The sequence below is a fragment of the Diabrotica virgifera genome, chromosome 1, assembly GCF_917563875.1.
Source record: "Diabrotica virgifera virgifera chromosome 1, PGI_DIABVI_V3a".
In the NCBI taxonomy this organism is placed as follows: Eukaryota; Metazoa; Arthropoda; class Insecta; order Coleoptera; family Chrysomelidae; genus Diabrotica; species Diabrotica virgifera.
Genome location: NC_065443.1, coordinates 41,863,261 through 41,883,305, shown reverse-complemented (window position 1 = coordinate 41,883,305; position 20,045 = coordinate 41,863,261). Strand labels below are relative to the sequence as shown.

Below are 20,045 nucleotides of genomic sequence, written 5' to 3'. Positions count from 1 at the left end.
TAATAAGTAGTTGAGTAGGTTAAAATTAATTTAAAATTTTTGAAAACATTACCTGGTTGAGCTGAATTAAATGGTTACCATTAAAATAATAAATATAAACATAAATATATTATATTAAAAAATTGTAATTTAAAAATAAAATTTAGCCTGTTTCGGCATTTGCTTAAAATCTTACAACTTTTGCCAAATATCGAGGTGGACTGTTTTGTTTGGCCCACCCTGCATTTGCCTCCTTACACAATTACATTACTGTAATCTTCTTTATTTTATTCACATTCCTTTTTTATTTTACTGGTTTTTCCACAAAAGGGAATACATAAATAAAGCAATATAGTTATTATTAAAGTTCTCACATTTTTGAATAACATTTCGTTTGACTTTTTTTCTATGGATAATATTACTCTTGAAGAGCTTCAGATAAACCGACAATGGTTTTCGAATATAGATCTGTGATTGGATACGTGATATCGTGCTTCATGGTGTTCCATGTTCAATATAACATTTTAAAAAAATAAACACTTTTGTTTACTAAAGGTAAAAACACTTCAAGAGACACAGGTTAATAAACGTCCTGTGTAGTTTACCAAAATAAATCTCATAGGGAACTCCGTAACTTTAATAGCTAGTTACAGTAAAGTTCCACCTCGCCACAATTGATACGAAGTAACGTGGATTTTTCTTCCGTAAACTTTTTAGAGTTGTGTTTGGAGTTTGCGAAAACTCCCGAGAAAACCTTTATGTGTGTGGCTAGCTAATTCACTCTGCGCGGTAACTAGCGACACACGAAGTGCAACGTTCGAATCCACATTTGCACTTTTGGCATTAAAGTTTTTGCAGTTCCGTGTTTTCATCACACGATCAAATTTAACGGCAGAAGTATATTGATTTATAGAAGTTGTTGTATGGGTTTAGACAAACGGCGTGTAGTTGTTAGGACTAAATTACGAGGATTTTTTGTACGGTTCATTTGGTTAAATTTTATGCCCTTCTGTCTTTGTCTGGATAAAAATTTAAAAAATACTATCTTTATATACTGAATATTCTGAATGGGTACTTTTATTACTCTTTTTTTTTATCTAACTTTTGGTATTTTTTATTTACGGAGGTAAGTATATTCTATGGAAACTGGGAACCGGAAGGCGAAGAACGCTATAAGTAACCGGGATAATAATAATAATAATAAAAGTACCTATATTTCATTCAACTATAAATGGAAAAATACAGGAGTAAAGAAACAAACGCTCATATGGTATTCATTCATTTTGAGAAAACATATAGAGTTCCTCGAGAGATTCTGTGGTGTGCACTCAATAAGAAAGAAGTCCCTGGTGAATATGTAAAGATTGTGAGGAATATATATGAGGGAGTAACGACTAGTGTTAGAACAGGTGTGGGAGAGACTGACAAATTTCATGTAAAAGTAGGATTGCACCAAGGCTCTGTGCTTAGTCCGTATTTATTCTCATTAGTTTTGGACCAGATAACAGCGAAACTACAGGATAACATTCCATGGTGCTTAATGTATGTTGATGATGTCGTGTTAGTAGGAAATAGTGAAAGAGACTTAGAATAAAAACTGGAACAGTGGAGGCAAGCTCTGGAGGAAAAAGGTTTAAAACTTAGTAAGACAAAAACAGAGTATTTGGAATGTTCATTTAAAGATGGATTTACTACAAATAAAGTGGTATCTTTGGATAGTAAACTGATTGTTAAAAGCAATAATTTTAAGTACCTGGGATCGGTATTACAGAGTAATGGAGAAATAGATGGAGATGCATGCAGTAGAATTAGGTCTGGATGGATGAAGTGGAAAGAAGCGAGTGGTGTGTTGTGTGACAGACAAATTTCAATGAAGCTGAAATGAAAATTTTATAAAATAGCGATAAGACCGGCTGTGATGTACGGAACTGAATGTTGGTTAGCGAAGAAGAAAGAGGAACAACAAATGCATGTGGCGGAAATGAGAATGATTAGATAGATGAGTGGAGTGACAAAGAAGAATAAAATTAGAAATGAGTGTATTAGGGGACGTCTAGGTGTGGCACCAATTTATGCCAAAATGAGAGAGCATAGGTTAAGACGGTTTGGTCATATTCAACGTCGAGACGTTAGTCACCCAATACAAAGACTAGCTGAAGTGCATATTGCTGGAAGGAGTAGGAGAGGAAGACCAAAGGAGACCTGGGGGGAGACGATAAGTTAGGACATATTGGTAAAGGGGATTGACATTGACATGGCCCAAGATTGAATTGTGTGGAGAAATGCAATTAGGAAAGCCGACCCCGCGTAGAAATAAGGCGAAGAGAATGATGATGATATTCTATTCAGCTATAAATATCCATATTTAAACTTTGATTTCGAATCCAACTGTTCATCAATCTTTATTGCATGGTTATCCAACCTTTTAAGTAGTATATTTTCCTTTTTTTTTACTAATACTTTCTGATCTTTCCTTACTTAATTTGTCTCAGTCCATAATTATTAAGCATTTATAAAGACCATTAATGCATCAGATTTAAGACTCGGCACAATCACGACACAAAGACTACGGAAAACGGCAGAGATGAGGGCACTGGGAAGAATTACGGGAAATACAAATGGACACTAAATAGAAAAAGACTGGAATAACTACATAAGCAGAATGTGGGAGAACTGTGCAGTTAAAATAGCAAGAGGCAAATCACCAATCGGCAGAAGAAGTTTCGAACGACCGCGCAAAAAATGGAGTGACAACCCTCCATAGAGGTATAAATGGAGGGTCGGGACATTTTAATTTACATTGCGCTTCAGTTTGCGATACTCTATTCGAATGGATATCAGTCCACATCAGTATAGCAATCAGTCATCAGTGTTGTGAAATCGGTTTCAGTCAGCTTAAAATTTCTCATTTTCGCGCGGTGTGCGAAAAATTTTCACATTTTTTCTCTAAATTCAGTATTTTTTCCACTTACCCGGTTTTTCACTGGTTATTACTTTAAAAAGGAAAAACCGGTTATAACCGTGACAACAAAAAAAAACAACCGGAAAAACGATTATTGCAGAAGAAGGAAACCGGTTTTAGGTTATAACCGGTAGGTTTTTCCCATCCCTATTCGGTACCCGTTAAATTTATGACCAAAAAACTTTCAAAACAATTTTTATTTCAAATTTTTAAAATAATAAACGTCTTACATCTAAACCAAGTAAAGAAGTAAAAATAAAGTCACATAAAACTTAAATTATTATTTTCTTAACAAAGTAAACAAAATTTTTGAGTTTGGCGAAAATTTTTATTACTGATGAAGTATAGTAAATATTTCGTGTTTCATCGCCAACAATAGATGGAAGAGTCCAGTTATTATTAGATACTTCGGTTAATAGCCCGATCAAAGAACAATCTGATCGGTTAATAGCCCCAAAAAAAATAAAGGAAGGATGAAATTTTGGGAATAGGTAGTTGAAATTGCCTATTATTATATAAGAAAAAGTTACAAAAATGGAGATGGGAATTCCATCTCACGAAGATGAAAAAAATGCATTCAAAATAAGACCGGAATTGGATAAAATGACAAATTCTAAACAACTTTCCTTCTATAGAGTTTTTTCACTAAGACAATACTTTTCGAGTTATTTGCGAGTGAATATGTTCAACAAAATAAAACATGTTTTTGGACTGTTTGAACAAAAAGTAAGTATTTTAGCGAAAAAAATATTCTTAGCGACGTACCCGAAACTTAGCGAAAATGTAGCCCATAAACAGCTGAAAAAAAAATGGTGTATACACGAGGCCTGTAGACTCAGTAGAAGCAAAGTTGCAGCTAATGAAAAGAAGGTTCTTCTTCGTTAAATTCCAAATCGAATATTTCAATGTGAAATAACCCAAAAACGGAGCACTTTTAGGGGAAAACTCATTTTAACTTTTTTAAATTGTTTAAAAAAGGTACATTTTTGTTTTTTTTTTTTTAACTTGTAATATTAAAAGTAAGTGAATTACGCTCAAAATATTGTTGGTCTCTTTTATTTTTTGGTAAAAAAATCGCGAAAATCACCCCCTAATTAGCCTCACATATACATTTTAACGTTACCACTCCACAAGTTAGTTTGTCTATGTATTATTTATTTGATCTGTAAGTTTCAACGGTTCAAAGTGCTTCGTTTTGAAATAGCTGTATTTAAAATGGCTTGAACGAGTAACTAATCACGAGTTTAGGCAAATTTTGAACAGCCATAGCATAACCAATTTTTGTCTAACAAGAAAACAAAAAATTGAAATTATTCAGAAAAGCAAAACGTACATTTTATTACTCTTTGAGATTTTTGGTATTCCTAATTGTTTTTAAGTTAATTCCATAAACAATTACGATTTTTTTCAAAATAAAAAAAATATTTTATTTTAAACCCAATTTTTTTTTAAACTGAGCTTTTTGAACCAATGAAACTTATAGATAATATAGACAATACCTAAGTAAAGTAACTTGTAAAGCGGTAATGATTAATTTTATTTAAGAAGCTAATGAAGGGGTGATTTTCGCCATTTTTAACAAAAAAATAAAATGGACCAACAATATTTTGAGCGTAACTCACTTACTTTTAATGTTAGAAGTTTTTTAAAAAACAAAAATAAACTTTTTTTGAACACTTTAAAAAGTTGTAATGAATTTTCCCCGAAAAGTGCTCCGTTTCTTGGTTATTTCACATTGAAATATTCGATTTGGAATTTGACGAAGAAGAACCTACATTTCAATAGCTGCAACTCTGCTTCTATTGAGTCTGCAGACCACACGCATACACCACTTTTTTCAATTTTTTATAAGCTATATTTTATGAACAATATTTTTTTTGCTAAAATACTTACTTTTTGAGTTATCTCCGAAAAACCGTCCAAAAACATTTTTTTTTTTTTTTTTTGTTAAAAATGAGAACTCGAAAAGTAAAAAAACTCTATAGAACAAAAGTTACTTAGAATTAGTCATTTTATCCAATTCCGGACTTATTTTGAATGTATATTTTTTCACCCCCGAGAAAAAAATTTTCACCCCGTATTTTCCAATTTTTGTAAAATCGAGGGGATGTAGAATTGTAAACTTTTTCTTATATAATAATAGACAATTTCAACTACCTACTCCCAAATTTTCATCCTTCCTTTATTTTTGCGAGGTTTTCGTAAAATTTTGCATCCCTGATCGGGCTATAAAGGGGAGGCCATTAAGCAAAAGTGTAAAAACCTTTTTAAAGTTGTTAATAAATTATTCCTTTCAAAATATACTCAAAATGTATTTTTAAACATCTTATTTATTTTATATAATAGTTAAATTCACTATTAAATGTCATTTATATTAAATTTTATTAAAACCAAATTTAAAATTTAGTTGACATTGATACGTGTCAAACTCAAACGTAAATAACGTATACCTCGTCCAATTTACTTACCGTTGCACGTCATCCGCGCCATAGCCTGTGACACGATACCAACACGAAATATATAGGCGGTGGGTGTGTTCTTTTTTAGAATCAAAATGATTCTAAAGGGGAACACACCTACCGCCTAGATATCTCGTGTTGGTATCGTGTCACAGGCTATGGCGCAGATGACGTGCAACGGTAAGTAAATTGGACGAGGTATATATTCTCCTTCTCATGGGCATCTTTCAGTGCGTCACAATTTTTCGATTTCTTTCTAAGGCATTAAATTGGAAGTGACAGAAAAAAAGGTACGTCCGTGATTAAAATCATTTATAACATTTGTTCTAGTTGTTGATAGATGGCGCTATAATCGAACAAAAAATTATTTATGTATTATTTATACGACTACAATCTGTACAATTTATAAAACTATACAAATCAAAGAACTTAATACTTTTTTATAAATTAAATAAACACAATTGATTTGTTTTTATACCAAATTACGATTACGATTCTGACAACTGTCAGTTTTAATTAAAATGTCATGCTATAATATGATTCTCTACATTCTTAAAATCATATATTACATCATTAATGACACACTGAAAGACTGAGAAGAACTTTAAATTGTAGTCGTACAGATGTGAAAAAATAGATAAGTAATCAGTAAATCGGTAAATCCAATTTTTTTTCGATTACAGCGCCATCTATCAACAACTGGAATAACTGTTATACATGTGTATGTATCAGGGACGTGCCTTTTTTTCTGTCACTTGCGTCACACTGAAAAAAGCCTATGAGAAGAACCATATTTTGCTGATATAAATATAATTATTTGAATATAACGTAATTTCTTTAACCAATGTAATTGTTTTATTCATTTTTAAACATATTATTTTAATATAACGGACCTCTATAATAGGTATTTTTATATACACACCGATATTTTTGCAGACAGTCTAGAAGCACTGCAACGATTAGTAAATAGATTACAGTAATAAAATATGGACTAAAAATGAACGTTAAGAAAACCAAGTTCATGATTATTTCTAAGCAACCTACAGTAGAAAGACTAGATATCGAGGGAAAACAAGTAGAAAGAGTAAATAACTACAAATATCTGGGAACCTGGGTAACACAAAACAACGACCAAAGTAGACAAATCAGGACATACATTGAAATTGCAAGAAAAGCATTTATAAAAATGAAAAAAATATTTGTTGATAGAGACCTACCTCTGGAGCTGAGAATAAGAGCCTTAAGATGCTACGTGTTCTCGACTTTGTTGTATGGAACGGAAAGCTGGACAATAAAAGTAGACAACATAACGAAGTTGGAAGCATTTGAGATGTGGTGCTATAGAAGGATTTTGAACATACCACGGATCCAACGAGTTACGGATGCAGAAGTGCTAAGAAGGCTACAAAAGGATTGAGAGGTGATGAAGAACATCAAAACAAGAAAGCTGGAGTATTTGGGCCACATTACTAGAGATGGGAAATATTAGATATTAAGGCTCATAGTGCAGGACAGAATTAAGGGGAAAAGATCCATAGGTAGAAGAAGAATTTCATGGCTGAGAAACTTAAGAGAGTGGTATAGTTGCAGGTCAGTAGATCTTTTCAGAGCTGCTGCCAATAAGGTACGGATAGCTGTGATGATAGCCAACCTCTAATAGGAGAAGGAACTACAAGAAGAAGAAGAAGACCTATATAATTTGTTTAGTACCTATATAAGTTTAAGTAACGTATCTATACCGCGAGGGGTAACCGCAAGCTAACCTCTCGCGTCTTGATTTTTGAATGACACCCAATACGATTTTACACCCTCCAAAATTTCATACCTAACGATAAGAAGTATTCACTTCAAAAAATGTTGGTAAATTAGTATAGTTCCCACCTTAGTGATGTGATACTTTAAAATATTCCTACAGTTTTTTTGCTCCAGTCTACAACCAGGTCTAAAACCTAGATGTGGATGAAAGTTAAACAAATTAAAATATGCAAAATTTATGTCAAGTGATATATTTTTTCTACAAGAGATTTAAACACTGTGTTGAAATCGAACAAAATAATTTTATTTTAAAAAATGTTTCAATCGGAAAAGCCAAGAGAACTAGAGCAGCTAAACATACTAGGAACAAAATATCCTGCCAGAACCGGTAATATAAAGTTCACATAATTAAAAAAATCTAATGCTTTGATTAAACTTAAGACATGAAGTCTTTAGAACTATGTCTGCTAATAAGCTTTTTTCAATATATGTGCATGCATTAGTACGATTTATCATAACTCTGTCTTATTTTTCTTGTAAGCAAACATTTTTCTACACTCCGTTATAATTTATCTCTAAAAGCACCGAAAATCCAAATTTTATTCCCGTTTGATTTACCGTATACCTTAAGGCTAAAACAACCAACCGTCAAAAAGGAGAAAAACCCTTTTGAAATAAAAATCTTACCACGGTCGTCCCAAAATTTAATATTTAGCATACACCGTTAAATTGGAATAGTTTACACGAATACCATTACATCTAAAATTCTAAAGGGAAATATAAAGATAAAAATAAGAAGACTTATTTTAATAGACGAAATAGTTTTCAGTCCTAATAGTAAATTATTAATATTGAAAATATTAAAAATATTACTAAAAGATTTTTAAATTGAAAACTTATTGGTACACTTTCCTGGTGACACCTCCAAGACTTCTACAATTTGCAAGTCAAATGGATGCTGCAGTGAAGACGAGAGGGAAGGAATTCTAAACTATGCAATTCACATCCTCCGTCTGCAGCTGGTGAAGTTCCAACGGAAAAATGCACCTAGATACTCTACGGAGTAAAACGACTATAAAACAAAAATGTATACCATTTTTATTCAGTAGCAATGCGAAGGCAAAACAATCTTACTTTTCAATTAGAATACGGAGTGCAGTCCAGTCCCTTGAATCGCGATTTTTGGCTCTTATTGGAGCCTTCATCGGAAAGAACGTAGGCACTGTTCTCCATTTTAACTGATTCGTATCGAGAGGTTTTCCCACCCATTGCAACTGAAGTGATGTAAATTATTATTAATATTGAAAATATTAAAAATATTACTAAAAGATTTTTAAATTGAAAACTTATTGGTACACTTTCCTGGTGACACCTCCAAGACTTCTACAATTTGCAAGTCAAATGGATGCTGCAGTGAAGACGAGAGGGAAGGAATTCTAAACTATGCAATTCACATCCTCCGTCTGCAGCTGGTAAAGTTCCAACGGAAAAATGCACCTAGTTACTCTACGGAATAATACGACTATAAAATAAAAATGTATACCAGTTTTTTTTTTATTTATTTTTATTCAGTTGCAACTGAATAAAAATGGTATACATTTTTATTTTATAGTCGTATTACTCCGTAGAGTAACTAGGTGAATTTTTCCGTTGGAACTTTACCAGCTGCAGACGGAGGATGTGAATTGCATAGTTTAGAATTCCTTCCCTCTCGTCTTCACTGCAGCATCCATTTGACTTGCAAATTGTAGAAGTCTTGGAGGTGTCACCAGGAAAGTGTACCAATAAGTTTTCAATTTAAAAATCTTTTAGTAATATTTTTAATATTTTCAATATTAATAATTTACTATTAGGATTGAAAACTATTTCGTCTTTCAATGCCAGAGGGCGCTAGCCACCTACTATCATCACTTCAGTTGCAATGGGTGGGAAAACCTCTCGATACGAATCAGTTAAAATATGGAGAACAGTGCCTACGTTCTTTCCGATGAAGGCTCCAATAAGAGCCGAAAATCGCGATTCAAGGGACTGGACTGCACTCCGTATTCTAATTGAAAAGTAAGATTGGTTTGCCTTCGCATTGCAACTGAATAAAAATGGTATACATTTTTAACTTATTTTAATGTTTTATTGATAGCGACATTATGTTAATCTAAAAGTTAAGCTGTCCTCTTATCTCGGTCTAAAATTTTGCATCTTTGCCACATTTTTGCATAGACACCAGTACTATCTATTGCTCGCTAGCACTGACTCTTCAAGCACCCATCTAATTCCAAACATGGTGGATGTTCTTTAACCCTAAAAGGACCAAGGAGGGTTAAAAAGTATCCACAACATTGCATTACATCCGATTTTCCAAATACCTTTGTTTCTAAAAATCTGAAATAATTAGTGGTTGTCGGCGTACTACTGCCCTATTAGATGGCATAATTAGCATTTATATAATTTAATTCATTTCATCATACTTTTATAAAAACTTGACAGTGGACTATAAATAATCCCCTTGAATACCTTCAACACCATCCCAAAATGGAAAGGGACGATATAATTCATGTGTCAAATTAACAAAATATAAAAGAAAAAAGCCAATAAGTGGGTAAAAACAACCATAGTTTGTTCAAAATGCAAATATGTATGTGGTAAGCACAGCAAGAAATCAAAAATATTTCTGTATCCTACGATGATGCCAATTCCACTGAAGCCGAAGACTCCGGGTAAATTATAAATTCGTATGTTTTAACTGTCCCATTTACGGCAAGGAATAATATAAAAGTGTTATTTTTAAATTAGTTTAAATAAAGAAGCACGTTTTTGATTAATTTATGTGTGGACATTTATTGACCCTCCTTGGTCCTCGCTGTATCTAATAAAAGGTTGGTCCTGCGAGGGTTAAAAACCATTCACTTAGATAATGCAGGATCTTTCTCGAATTTCACCTAGACAAAATAGTTCCGCACTACGTACTCCTGTCCAATCGTGAACGATTTTTAGCCATGATAGCTGGTTTCTATACAGGGTGAGGCAAATAAAGGGCCTATTAGAAATATCTCGAGAACTAAAGGCAACAGAATCATGAAAATTGGAATAAAGGGGTTTTGAAGGATGATCTATTAAATGAAAATATTTTCATCCCTTTGCAACTTCGTTTTTTTAAATGGGACACCCTGTATATTTTTACATTTTTGGATCCTCTTTGATGTCTTCTTTCTTGAAATATCAGGTTTTGTAATATTATACAGGGTATTTTAAAAGATAATTACGTTTTTTATTAATTTCGTAGCAAAATTAACACCCTGTAGAATTGTAGTAGTTTGACATCTAAAACTCTACTTACGTTCAGATAATTTTTAATATACTCTACTATTGTTAAGAATTATTAGTATAGCTAAATTTTTAATTTTAGTATACAGGATTGGTCGAAACTCGGAATGAGTATTTTCTGAGTTTTCTTAAATGGAACACCCTGTATTTTATTATTGTAATGAAATTATATTTTATGGTACTTTTTTATTTCTTAAGCATTCCCTATACCTAACTGCTTTAATTTGTGCTTAATTGTTAATCGCAACAACAATCTTAACTACGTAGGTATTTTGATAGCTAAACCATTATTGGTAATTTTAAGGACCTGTCTGGATTAATATGTATTTATTTCTGAAAAATTATTTGGGATTGAGTATTTTCACGGCCAACCTAATAAAATTTTACGTATTTTTTGTTGCAATTATTGTTTAGTTTGAATCACCAATAACTCACAAATTAAAGCTGTTAGGTATAGGGAATGCTTAAGAAATAAAAAAGTACTATAAAATATCATTTCACTACAATACAAAAATATAGGGTTGTCTATTTAAGAAAACTCAGAAAATACTCATTCCGAGTTTTGACCAACCCTGTATACTAAAATTAAAAATTTAGCTATACTAATGATTCTTAGCAACAGTAGAGTATATTAAAAATCATTTGAACGTAAGTAGAGTTTTAGATGTCAAACTACTACAAATCTACAGGGTGTGCATATTAGTACGAAATTAATAAAAAAACGTAATTATCTGTTAAAATACCCTGTATAATATTACAAAACCTCATATTTTAAGAAAGAAGATATCGAGGAGAATCCAAAAATGTAAAAATATACAGGGTGTCCCATTTAAAAAAAACGAAGTTAGAAGCAACTTCCGGTATAACCGGAAGTTGCAAAGAGATGAAAATATTTTCATTTAATAGATCATCCTTTAAAACCCCTTTATTCCAATTTTCATCATTCTGTTGCCTTTAGTTCTCGAGATATTTCTAATAGGCCAGTTATCTGCCTCACCCTATATATACGTCGAGTTGACGAACTTCTGTGAAAATATAAAAAGAGTGTTTTGTGTTTATATTGACATACACCCTCTAACCAAAAATATTCCTTTAATTTTGAAATTATGTCCAAATTTTAATGAACTCTGAGAACTCGTAAAAAAATTTCGATACAATTTCAAAAGTAATGTCATTAAATTGTCTGTGCAAAAAATTGAAGCGGCTCAATAAAATTTCTTTGTGCTCTCTTCACATGTGCAAACATATTTTGAAAATTTCAATATACAGTGTATTGTTTCAAGGTCACAATTATTTTATATTTTTTGTTAATCCGCAACTGGACTTTTCTTGTGATTAGTAAGTGAGTCGTTATAAAGTACTAAATAATTACTGATTATTTTTTAAAATGAGAATTTATTCATTAACTTTAATAATATACTATTAGAAGTTAATATTACCTGCTTTTTAATCTTAAAGTTCTTAAAAATTTCAATATAATTTCAAAATTAGAACCACTAAACTTAATTTTTTGTGCTCTTTTCAAATCTGCAAACGGATTTTGAAAATCCAATATACAGGGTGTTATTTCAAGGTCACAATGCATTTATAATTTTTGTTAATCCGGACCTGGTGTTTTCTTGTGATTACTAGTTGGGTAGTTTGGTTTCTAAATAAGAGATATGTGTACCAAATATCAAAAACATATTATACAAGGTAGTTCAAAAGTTATGGATCCAGAAAAAAATGGGCAAAATGGATAAAACACCCGGTAATACAGGGTAATAAAAATATGTAATTGGTTATAAAAATCAAGAGCATCAGTGACCTCTATTCATGATTCAGGTGTTTCCGTTACCCAATAAAACACCCTGTATGATTTTAACAGCAGAGTGAAAAATCCCTGTTATCATGTTATAGGGCAGTCAATGAGGGTATTTGGCTCCGAATTCCATCCTACTACATCGATTTACTTGATATTTTCACAGTAAGTAAGTTGACCGTTTCTCTGTTATTTCATGTTGAATACACCAATTTGAGAATGTACCAAAAAACAAACTTTTTTCACCTACCATGTCTCTTTTTGTATTATAACTAGAAGATTTATGAAGGCAAGTGTCTCTTTGTTTTTTTATAATCTACAAAAATGTTTAACACAGTTTTTTTAGTTAGATGCATAGTTTTTAAGGTATTCGCAAAAAACCGTGCGAAAAGGTATTATGTTTCAATAAAAATGGCTACTTTTCAACCACGAATACCTCAAAAAGTATCGAGTTTTCAAAAAAAATTATGTAACAGTTTTTGCTTAGAATTGGGTTCTCTAGCGAATTCCGTGGTAGTTTTAACCAAAAATTTTTCCACAGTATTTTTTTTATCATAGGATCATAGGATTTTTAAAAATCCATACAGTAGGATAGAATTCGGAGGTAATATCCTATTCTTGCTCCCATTGACTGGCCTATTACTACAAATGGAAAAAATAATCTCTTAATATGTTTTAAAAATTATTTGTCTCGAAATAATAGTTACGAGCTAATAATTATAAAATGAATGAGGATTAAGTCAAATTGTGAAACATTCTATTTCGGAATAGAATCTTCCTTCGAAATTCTTGAGAACTCAAATATATTCAATTAAATTTTCTTTCAACATTTCGTTTTAAATTGTATGTCTACGCCGCTGTCTGAGCGTTCAATATGTGATATTTCCTATTTCCTATGCATTGGGATCTGGCAGTGCTGTGTGGGAACACTCAGCTGCGGATAAAAAGTGGCCCTCAGGTCAATCTATCCCACGTTGAAGGTCTACCAGCATTCCTTAACTCCACCTGCTGCCCGCAAAAACCTCTAATGGGTTTTGGAGCGTGCTAAAGTGCTTCTAGAAACTGATAGCTCTGTGTATTTTTGGACATATTTACAGCTTTGTCTGCTACGCCTCTTTTAAGTGCTTTTTTAAGGAAACTTCGAGTAAGACTCAATTATTTATATGGTTTTAAGTGTTAGACGCAACATATCGAATAACATTTTATTCTTTGTGGCATAATCGCCTTTTTTTTCATTTAACTTTGGATAGCTTTAGACATAAGTTACTTGTTGAATTCTTTTTCAAATACGTTTTTAAAACTTCGAATTATAAGTAAATGTGACATAGCAAATCCTTGGCAGAGGTAAATAATTACATAAGCTATTTTTTGGTAAAATGTAAATACCTTATAGTTTCATATACGAGTATAACCGTTGTTAATGATTTTGTTTAATTTAAACATATTTGTTTTCAAATATCCGCATTAGATGACTTAAGTCATCCAATGGATTTACAACTCTTTGTGGGTCTTTGCCGCAGATCTTCTCTGACTGCATCTTTCCACCTTTTAGTCTTTTAGTCCTGTCGCCAGGGGGGAACAACGGCCTCCTTTATTCAGATGGAATGACTTATTTTTTTTATATATTTTGATCCGTAGAATACAAATTTTTTGGGTAACAGTTGATCCGGATGTCGATAAGTTTGTTATAAACAAAGAACTTGAGGAATTACATAACAACGATTTTTCGCAAAACAAAACACTGTTTTGTATTTTTTGGGTCATTATAAGCAATAAATGGTCTTACAATTTTTTTCGTAGGATGCATAGTTTTCCAGAAAAACGCGCTTGAACTTTCAAAAAAGGGAAAAATTCCAATTTGTTAGCTCGAATAACTTTTGATTAAAAAATGAAAGCAATTCTGCTTACCACATTTGAAAGTTCAATTCAAATTCTATTGGTTTTAATTATTTGCATTATTTGCATTATAAAAATTAATTTTTTTATTGTTAAACAAAGCTATAAACACATTCTAGTGTTTGAGTGATGTATTCAATGCATCTCTCATTTAAAATCGAACGAGTAGGCGCGCTTACAAATACTCAACTTCTACGTAGCATGCGTTAAAACGCATGCATTGGGCACGGACAACACTATTTGTTTATAGCTTTGTTTAACAATAAAAAAATTTATTTTTAGCAATGCAAATAATCAATACCGGTATAATTTGACTTGAAATTTCAAATGTGGTAAGCAGAATTGCTATTTTATTTTTAATCAAAAGTTATTCTGCTTCAAAAATTGCAATTTTTCGATTATTTGAAAGTTCAACTGCGTTTATCTAGAAAACTAAGCATCCTACGAAAAAACTTGAAGGAGCATTTTTTGCTTAGAATGATCCAAAAAATCGATGTTAAGTTCTCAAGTTCTTTTTTTTGTAACAATCTTATCGACATCTGGATCAACTGTTACCCAAAAAATTCGTGTTCTACGGGTCAAAATAGATAAAAAAAAACTTGGATAAGTCCATCTGAAAAAAGCAGGCCATTGTACTAGGTCTGGATCCCGCGTATGAAAAAAAAAGTTGATTAATAGCAAGCTGAAAATTTGTTAATATCTTAAGGGTGTCTAGTCGGAAAAACTTTGATATATGGAAACACTGGAACAGGGGAAGTTTTAATTGTGGAACAGGTTAAAAATTCGGAACGGTCAGACCACGAAAACGGCACATGTATTTTGTCCGACAGAAAAGACTTAAACTCTCCGAACAGAGATTAAACTCTCATGCAAAAATCAGGCTGCTATTTATCACCAAATGGGCATTTTAATGAGTGGAACATGTAGGATATGTCAAATGACAGGAATTATGACAGGTGATAAATAGCAATCTGATTTTTGCATGAGAGTTTAATCTCTGTTCGGAGTGTTTAAGTCTGTTCTGTCGGACAAAATAAATGTGCCGTTTTCGTGGTCTGACCGTTCCAAATTTTTAATCTGTTCCACAATTAAAACTGCCCCTGTTTCAGTGTTTCCATATATCAATGTTTATCCGACTAGACACCCTTAAGCTATTAACAAATTTTCAGCTTGCTATTAATCAATTTTTTTTTCATACGCGGGATCCAGACCTATACGCTCCCTGGCGACAGAACTATTTCCCAAAACACATGGCTTATAAGGCGATTTTCGTTACTACCTATCACATTCCCTGCCTATCTAAGTCTACTGGACTTTATATCGGACTATATTTTTCTTTCCAAAGAAAGACTAACTTGTTATTGTATCTGCGCCTCCATTCGTTTGTCAAGCTTTCTCTGCAAGGGCAATATATATCATTTGAAGGATTTTACGTTCCTATGCTAGCAACTTATTTACTTCTCTTTTTGTTAGCGTCCATGTTTTACTGTCATACGCGATTGCTGGTCCTATTATGGTCTTATATATCCGGATTTTTGCACTTCGTGAGAAAAGTTTTGACTTCATTAGATGTTGTATTGCGAAGAGAGATGTGTTTGGTGCCATTATTCGCGTTTCAACTACTCGATCTATTTTGTTGTCATTGGTCATTTTTGCTCCTAGATAGTTAAACTCTCTAACCACTTCGAAGTTACGATCATTAAAGTAATTTTGCCTTATTAGCAGACGTTCTTGTTTTGAGACGACCATATACATATTTTGTTTTGTTTTCATTTATTTTTACACCGATATTTATTGCAGCTTTTTCAAAGCTTGGGAAAATATCCTTAACTTCTGTTGTTGATTGGGCCACTGCATCTACGTCATGGGCAAAGGCAAGTACGATTTTTGCTCCCCGAGTAGCTATGTCTGGTTTGACTTTTGGATAAATTTTTCGCATGACATATTCTAAGACCAGGTTAAACAAAAATGTGGACAAAGGTTCTCTATGTCTCTATCCAGAATTTACGCAGGAAGCGTTTGATATTTTTCGCCCTGTTCTAACTTGTGCAAAGGAGTTAATTATCACGTTTTCTTAATGTTGTTCTGAAGCTATTTTCTTGTGGCATTTTTATAATCAAGTATATTCAAATGGGAAATAAGCCACAATAATTTTACCTAAAAATGATTTTATTTTTTAGGTTAAATTATCATTTTTAGGTAAAATTGTGACTTATTTCCCATTTGAATATACTTGATTAATTATCACATTTGATTTACCGCAGTTAGTTTCTTAGGTACGCCAGCTCGACCATTGAATTTTATAGTGTTGGACGATTATTAAGTCACAAGCATGTTTGAAATCTATAAAGAACTGATGCACGTCTTGATTATAAATACTTCCAATACTTTTCGCGCATTGGTCTTATCGTAAGTATTTGAACAATAGTCGATCTTTCAGGCCTGAAACCACACTGGTAATCACCAACCATTTTTTGGTTTGGAGCGTGATAAAGTGCTTCTACAAACTGATAGCTCTGTGCATTTTTTGACATATTTACAGCTTTTTCTGCTATGCCTCTTTTAAGTGCTTTTTTATGGAAAGTTCAGCGTAAGACTTAATTATTATTTATGTGGTTTTACATAAGTGTTGGACGCAATATTATATCGAATAACATTTTATCCTTTGTGGCATAATCTACTTCTTTTACATCTGCCTTTGGATAACTTTAGACATAAAGTCACTCGTTGGATATTTTTTTCCAAATACGTCTTTAAAACTTCGAATTATCAGTAAGTGCCACTTAGAAGATCCTTGACAGAGATAAATAATTACATAAGCTATTTTTTAATGTTACAGAATAGAGAAAATAATAGAATTGAATAAGAAGACATTTTGGTAAAATGTAAATAGCTAATAGTTTCATATACGAGTATAATCGTTGTTAATGATTTTGTATAATCTAAACATATTTTTTTTCAAATATCCGCATGATATGACTAAGTGGTTCATCATTAATGGCTTTACAACTCTTTGTGGGTCTTTGCCACGTTTGCTATTGCCTTCCATGTTTGTCGGTCTTGTGCCACTATTTTCCATTGTTTTGCTCCTATTTTCTCCAGATCTTTTTCAGGCCATCCTACAGACCTTCTCCTATCAGTCTTTTCCCAAAGCACAATGTTTATGGCAATTGTCGTTACTTCTTTTCACATGCCCTGACTATCTGAGTCTATTGGTTTTTATATATCAGACTGTATTTTCCTTTCCAAAGAGAGATTCTAGCTCGTTATTTTATATGCACCTCCATTAGTTTGTCACGCTTTCTCGGCAAGGGCCATAAGGAGCACGGAAGGAGCCTCCACGCAAGTGATATTATAAGAACAAAATGTCACTGGCGCTCCCTGGAAACGCCCCTCGGGCGGTCCATCCTTCCACCACTGGATCCGAACAAACAAACGCGAATCAACGGCTCTTCTCAGAGCCTACATTGACAATGATGACCATAAACATTGAGGCTATTACTTGTAATAAACAGGAAATTTTGTCTGAACTGTGTCAAATCCACAGATGTGATATTTTATGCATACAAGAGACTCACCGTGACATATCAGCAAATAGACCTAGCGTTGAGGGAATGCAGTTTATCATTGAACATCCAAGTGCAAAGCACGGAAGCGCCATCTTCGTGAAAAGAGATATTCATGTAACATCAGCTCAAAAAACATGCTACAATGACATTGAAATTCTGACCGTCGAAATAGGAGCCTGCACAGTTACATCTGTTTATAAACCACCCTGGAGAGACTTTGTTTTCTCCCCTCCAAAAAATGTCGCTTCTCAAAAAACCAGATTCATTCTCGGGGATTTTAATAGTCATAATGTTCATTGGGGCTACGCTTCAACTGATAAAAATGGAGATCTTGTGGAATCGTGGGCTGAACAAAACAACCTGGCACTGCTGCATGACCCAAAACTGCCATATTCATTCCAAAGCAAAATATGGAAAAAAGGTTACAACCATGATCTCACCTTCATCACCATGTCTTTAGAGGATCGTTGCGTCAGAAAGATATATAAGCCTATACCAAAGACACAATATAGGCCCGTGGGAATATCCGTATACAGCGCTATAAAAGCTCCCAAAATCCCTTTCAAACGAAGGTTTAATTTCAGAAAAGCGAACTGGGAAAAATATACTGATGAATTGGAAACACAAGTGCAAAATATAGTCCCGATCCCCAAAAACTACGATGCGTTCATCAAACTTGTAAAACGAACCTCATGTAAACACATACCCAGAGGATGTCAACAACATTACATATCTGGTCTGAACGATGAAGCAAAAGACATTATGACAAAGTACACCGAAGAATATAGTAAAGACCCAATTAGCGAAGTTACGGCAGAGATAGGGGAGTGACTCTAGCAAATACTAAGCGCCTCCAGACAAGAGCGGTGGAGCGAGACTTTAAGTAAAATGGATATGACGCACAGTAGTAAGCAGGCTTGGAATATGAACAAAAAACTTAATGGTGATCCCACAGAGGTGAAAGAGCCATGTGCAATAACGCCAAATCAGATAGCCCACCAACTGCTTCTGAATGGCAAAACAAACAATCGTTGCAAAACGCCAAAGATTATAAGAACTCAAGACCAGGAAACAACTCTCTTGCGAAACCCATTTACCATCGAAGAGCTTAAAAATGGTATTGACTGTATGAAAAATGGAAAATCCTCTGGAGTGGACGAAATCCTAACAGAGCAAATAAAACACTTCGGGCAAAAAGCGAGGCAATGGGTGCTCGATTTATTTAACATCTGTCGCTCTACCTACCAGATTCCACAAATGTGGCGTAAATCAAAAGTAGTAGCCCTTCTGAAACCTGGTAAAGACCCTGAACTACCGAGTAGCTACCGTCCGATATCTCTTCTATGTCATTTATATAAATTGTATGAACGCCTCATTTTAAACCGCATCCAGGAGACATTAGATGCAAAACTAACCCCACAACAAGCAGGCTTCAGACCAGGTAAATCATGAACAGGCCGAGTGCTGAACCTAACAGAGCACACACAGGAGGGATTTGAGCAGAGGGAGATAGTGGGAGTAGCCTTGATAGACCTCACAGCGGCCTACGATACGATAAATTACAGAACCTTGCTAAGATCTATAACACTGTGCTTGACTATGACCTGGTAAATATCATTAGATCACTGTTGTGTAATAGACGCTTCTACGTTGTGCAAAATGGAAAGAAGAGCAGATGGAGAACCCAAAAAAATGGGCTACCTCAAGGAAGCGTTCTGGCGCCGTCCCTATTAAACATCTACACCAATGACCAACCAATGCACCCTCAGACTGAGAGTTTTGTGTACGCTGACGACCTTGGTATCGACGTAAAGGGGAAAACACTCACACAAGTAGAGTCGACAATGGAGGAAGCTTTAAACATGATGTCAACTTACTACAAACAAAACTCATTAAAGCCAAACCCTACTAAAACCCAAGTATGTGCATTCCACCTCAACAACCATCTGTCGCAGGTAAAACCGAATGTTTCCTTTGAGGGACAACGCTTGGAACATACTGATAGGTCCAAATATCTTGGAGTGATACTAGACCGTTCACTAACGTATAATTCCACTGTCAGAGCACAAGACAAAAGGTTTCTATGAGAAACAACCTTCTCCTGAAACTCGTAGGGAGCAAGTGGGGTGCAAACCTCCAGGTCTTAAAGACAACAGCTGAAGCCTAATGTTTCTCAACAGGGGAATATGCTTGTCCCGTCTGGGGTAGATCTAGACACGCCCAACAAGTCACCACGGCGTTAAATGAAACATGTAGAATAATTACCGGTTGTATGAAGCCTACCCCTCTACCATTACTGTAGC

General features: G+C 33.7%; 1 protein-coding gene across 1 annotated transcript in view; it reads left to right on the top strand.

Moving 5' to 3' along the window:
- Positions 1 to 17,039, top strand: part of LOC126890637 (uncharacterized protein MW0361-like) — a 56,699-nt gene extending 39,660 nt beyond the window's left edge. Inside the window, exon 3 of the mRNA XM_050659728.1 lies at positions 17,013 to 17,039. Coding sequence (XP_050515685.1) covers positions 17,013 to 17,039 — 27 coding nt within the window. The remainder of the gene's footprint in view (positions 1 to 17,012) is intronic.
- The last annotated feature ends 3,006 nt before the right edge of the window (positions 17,040 to 20,045 follow it).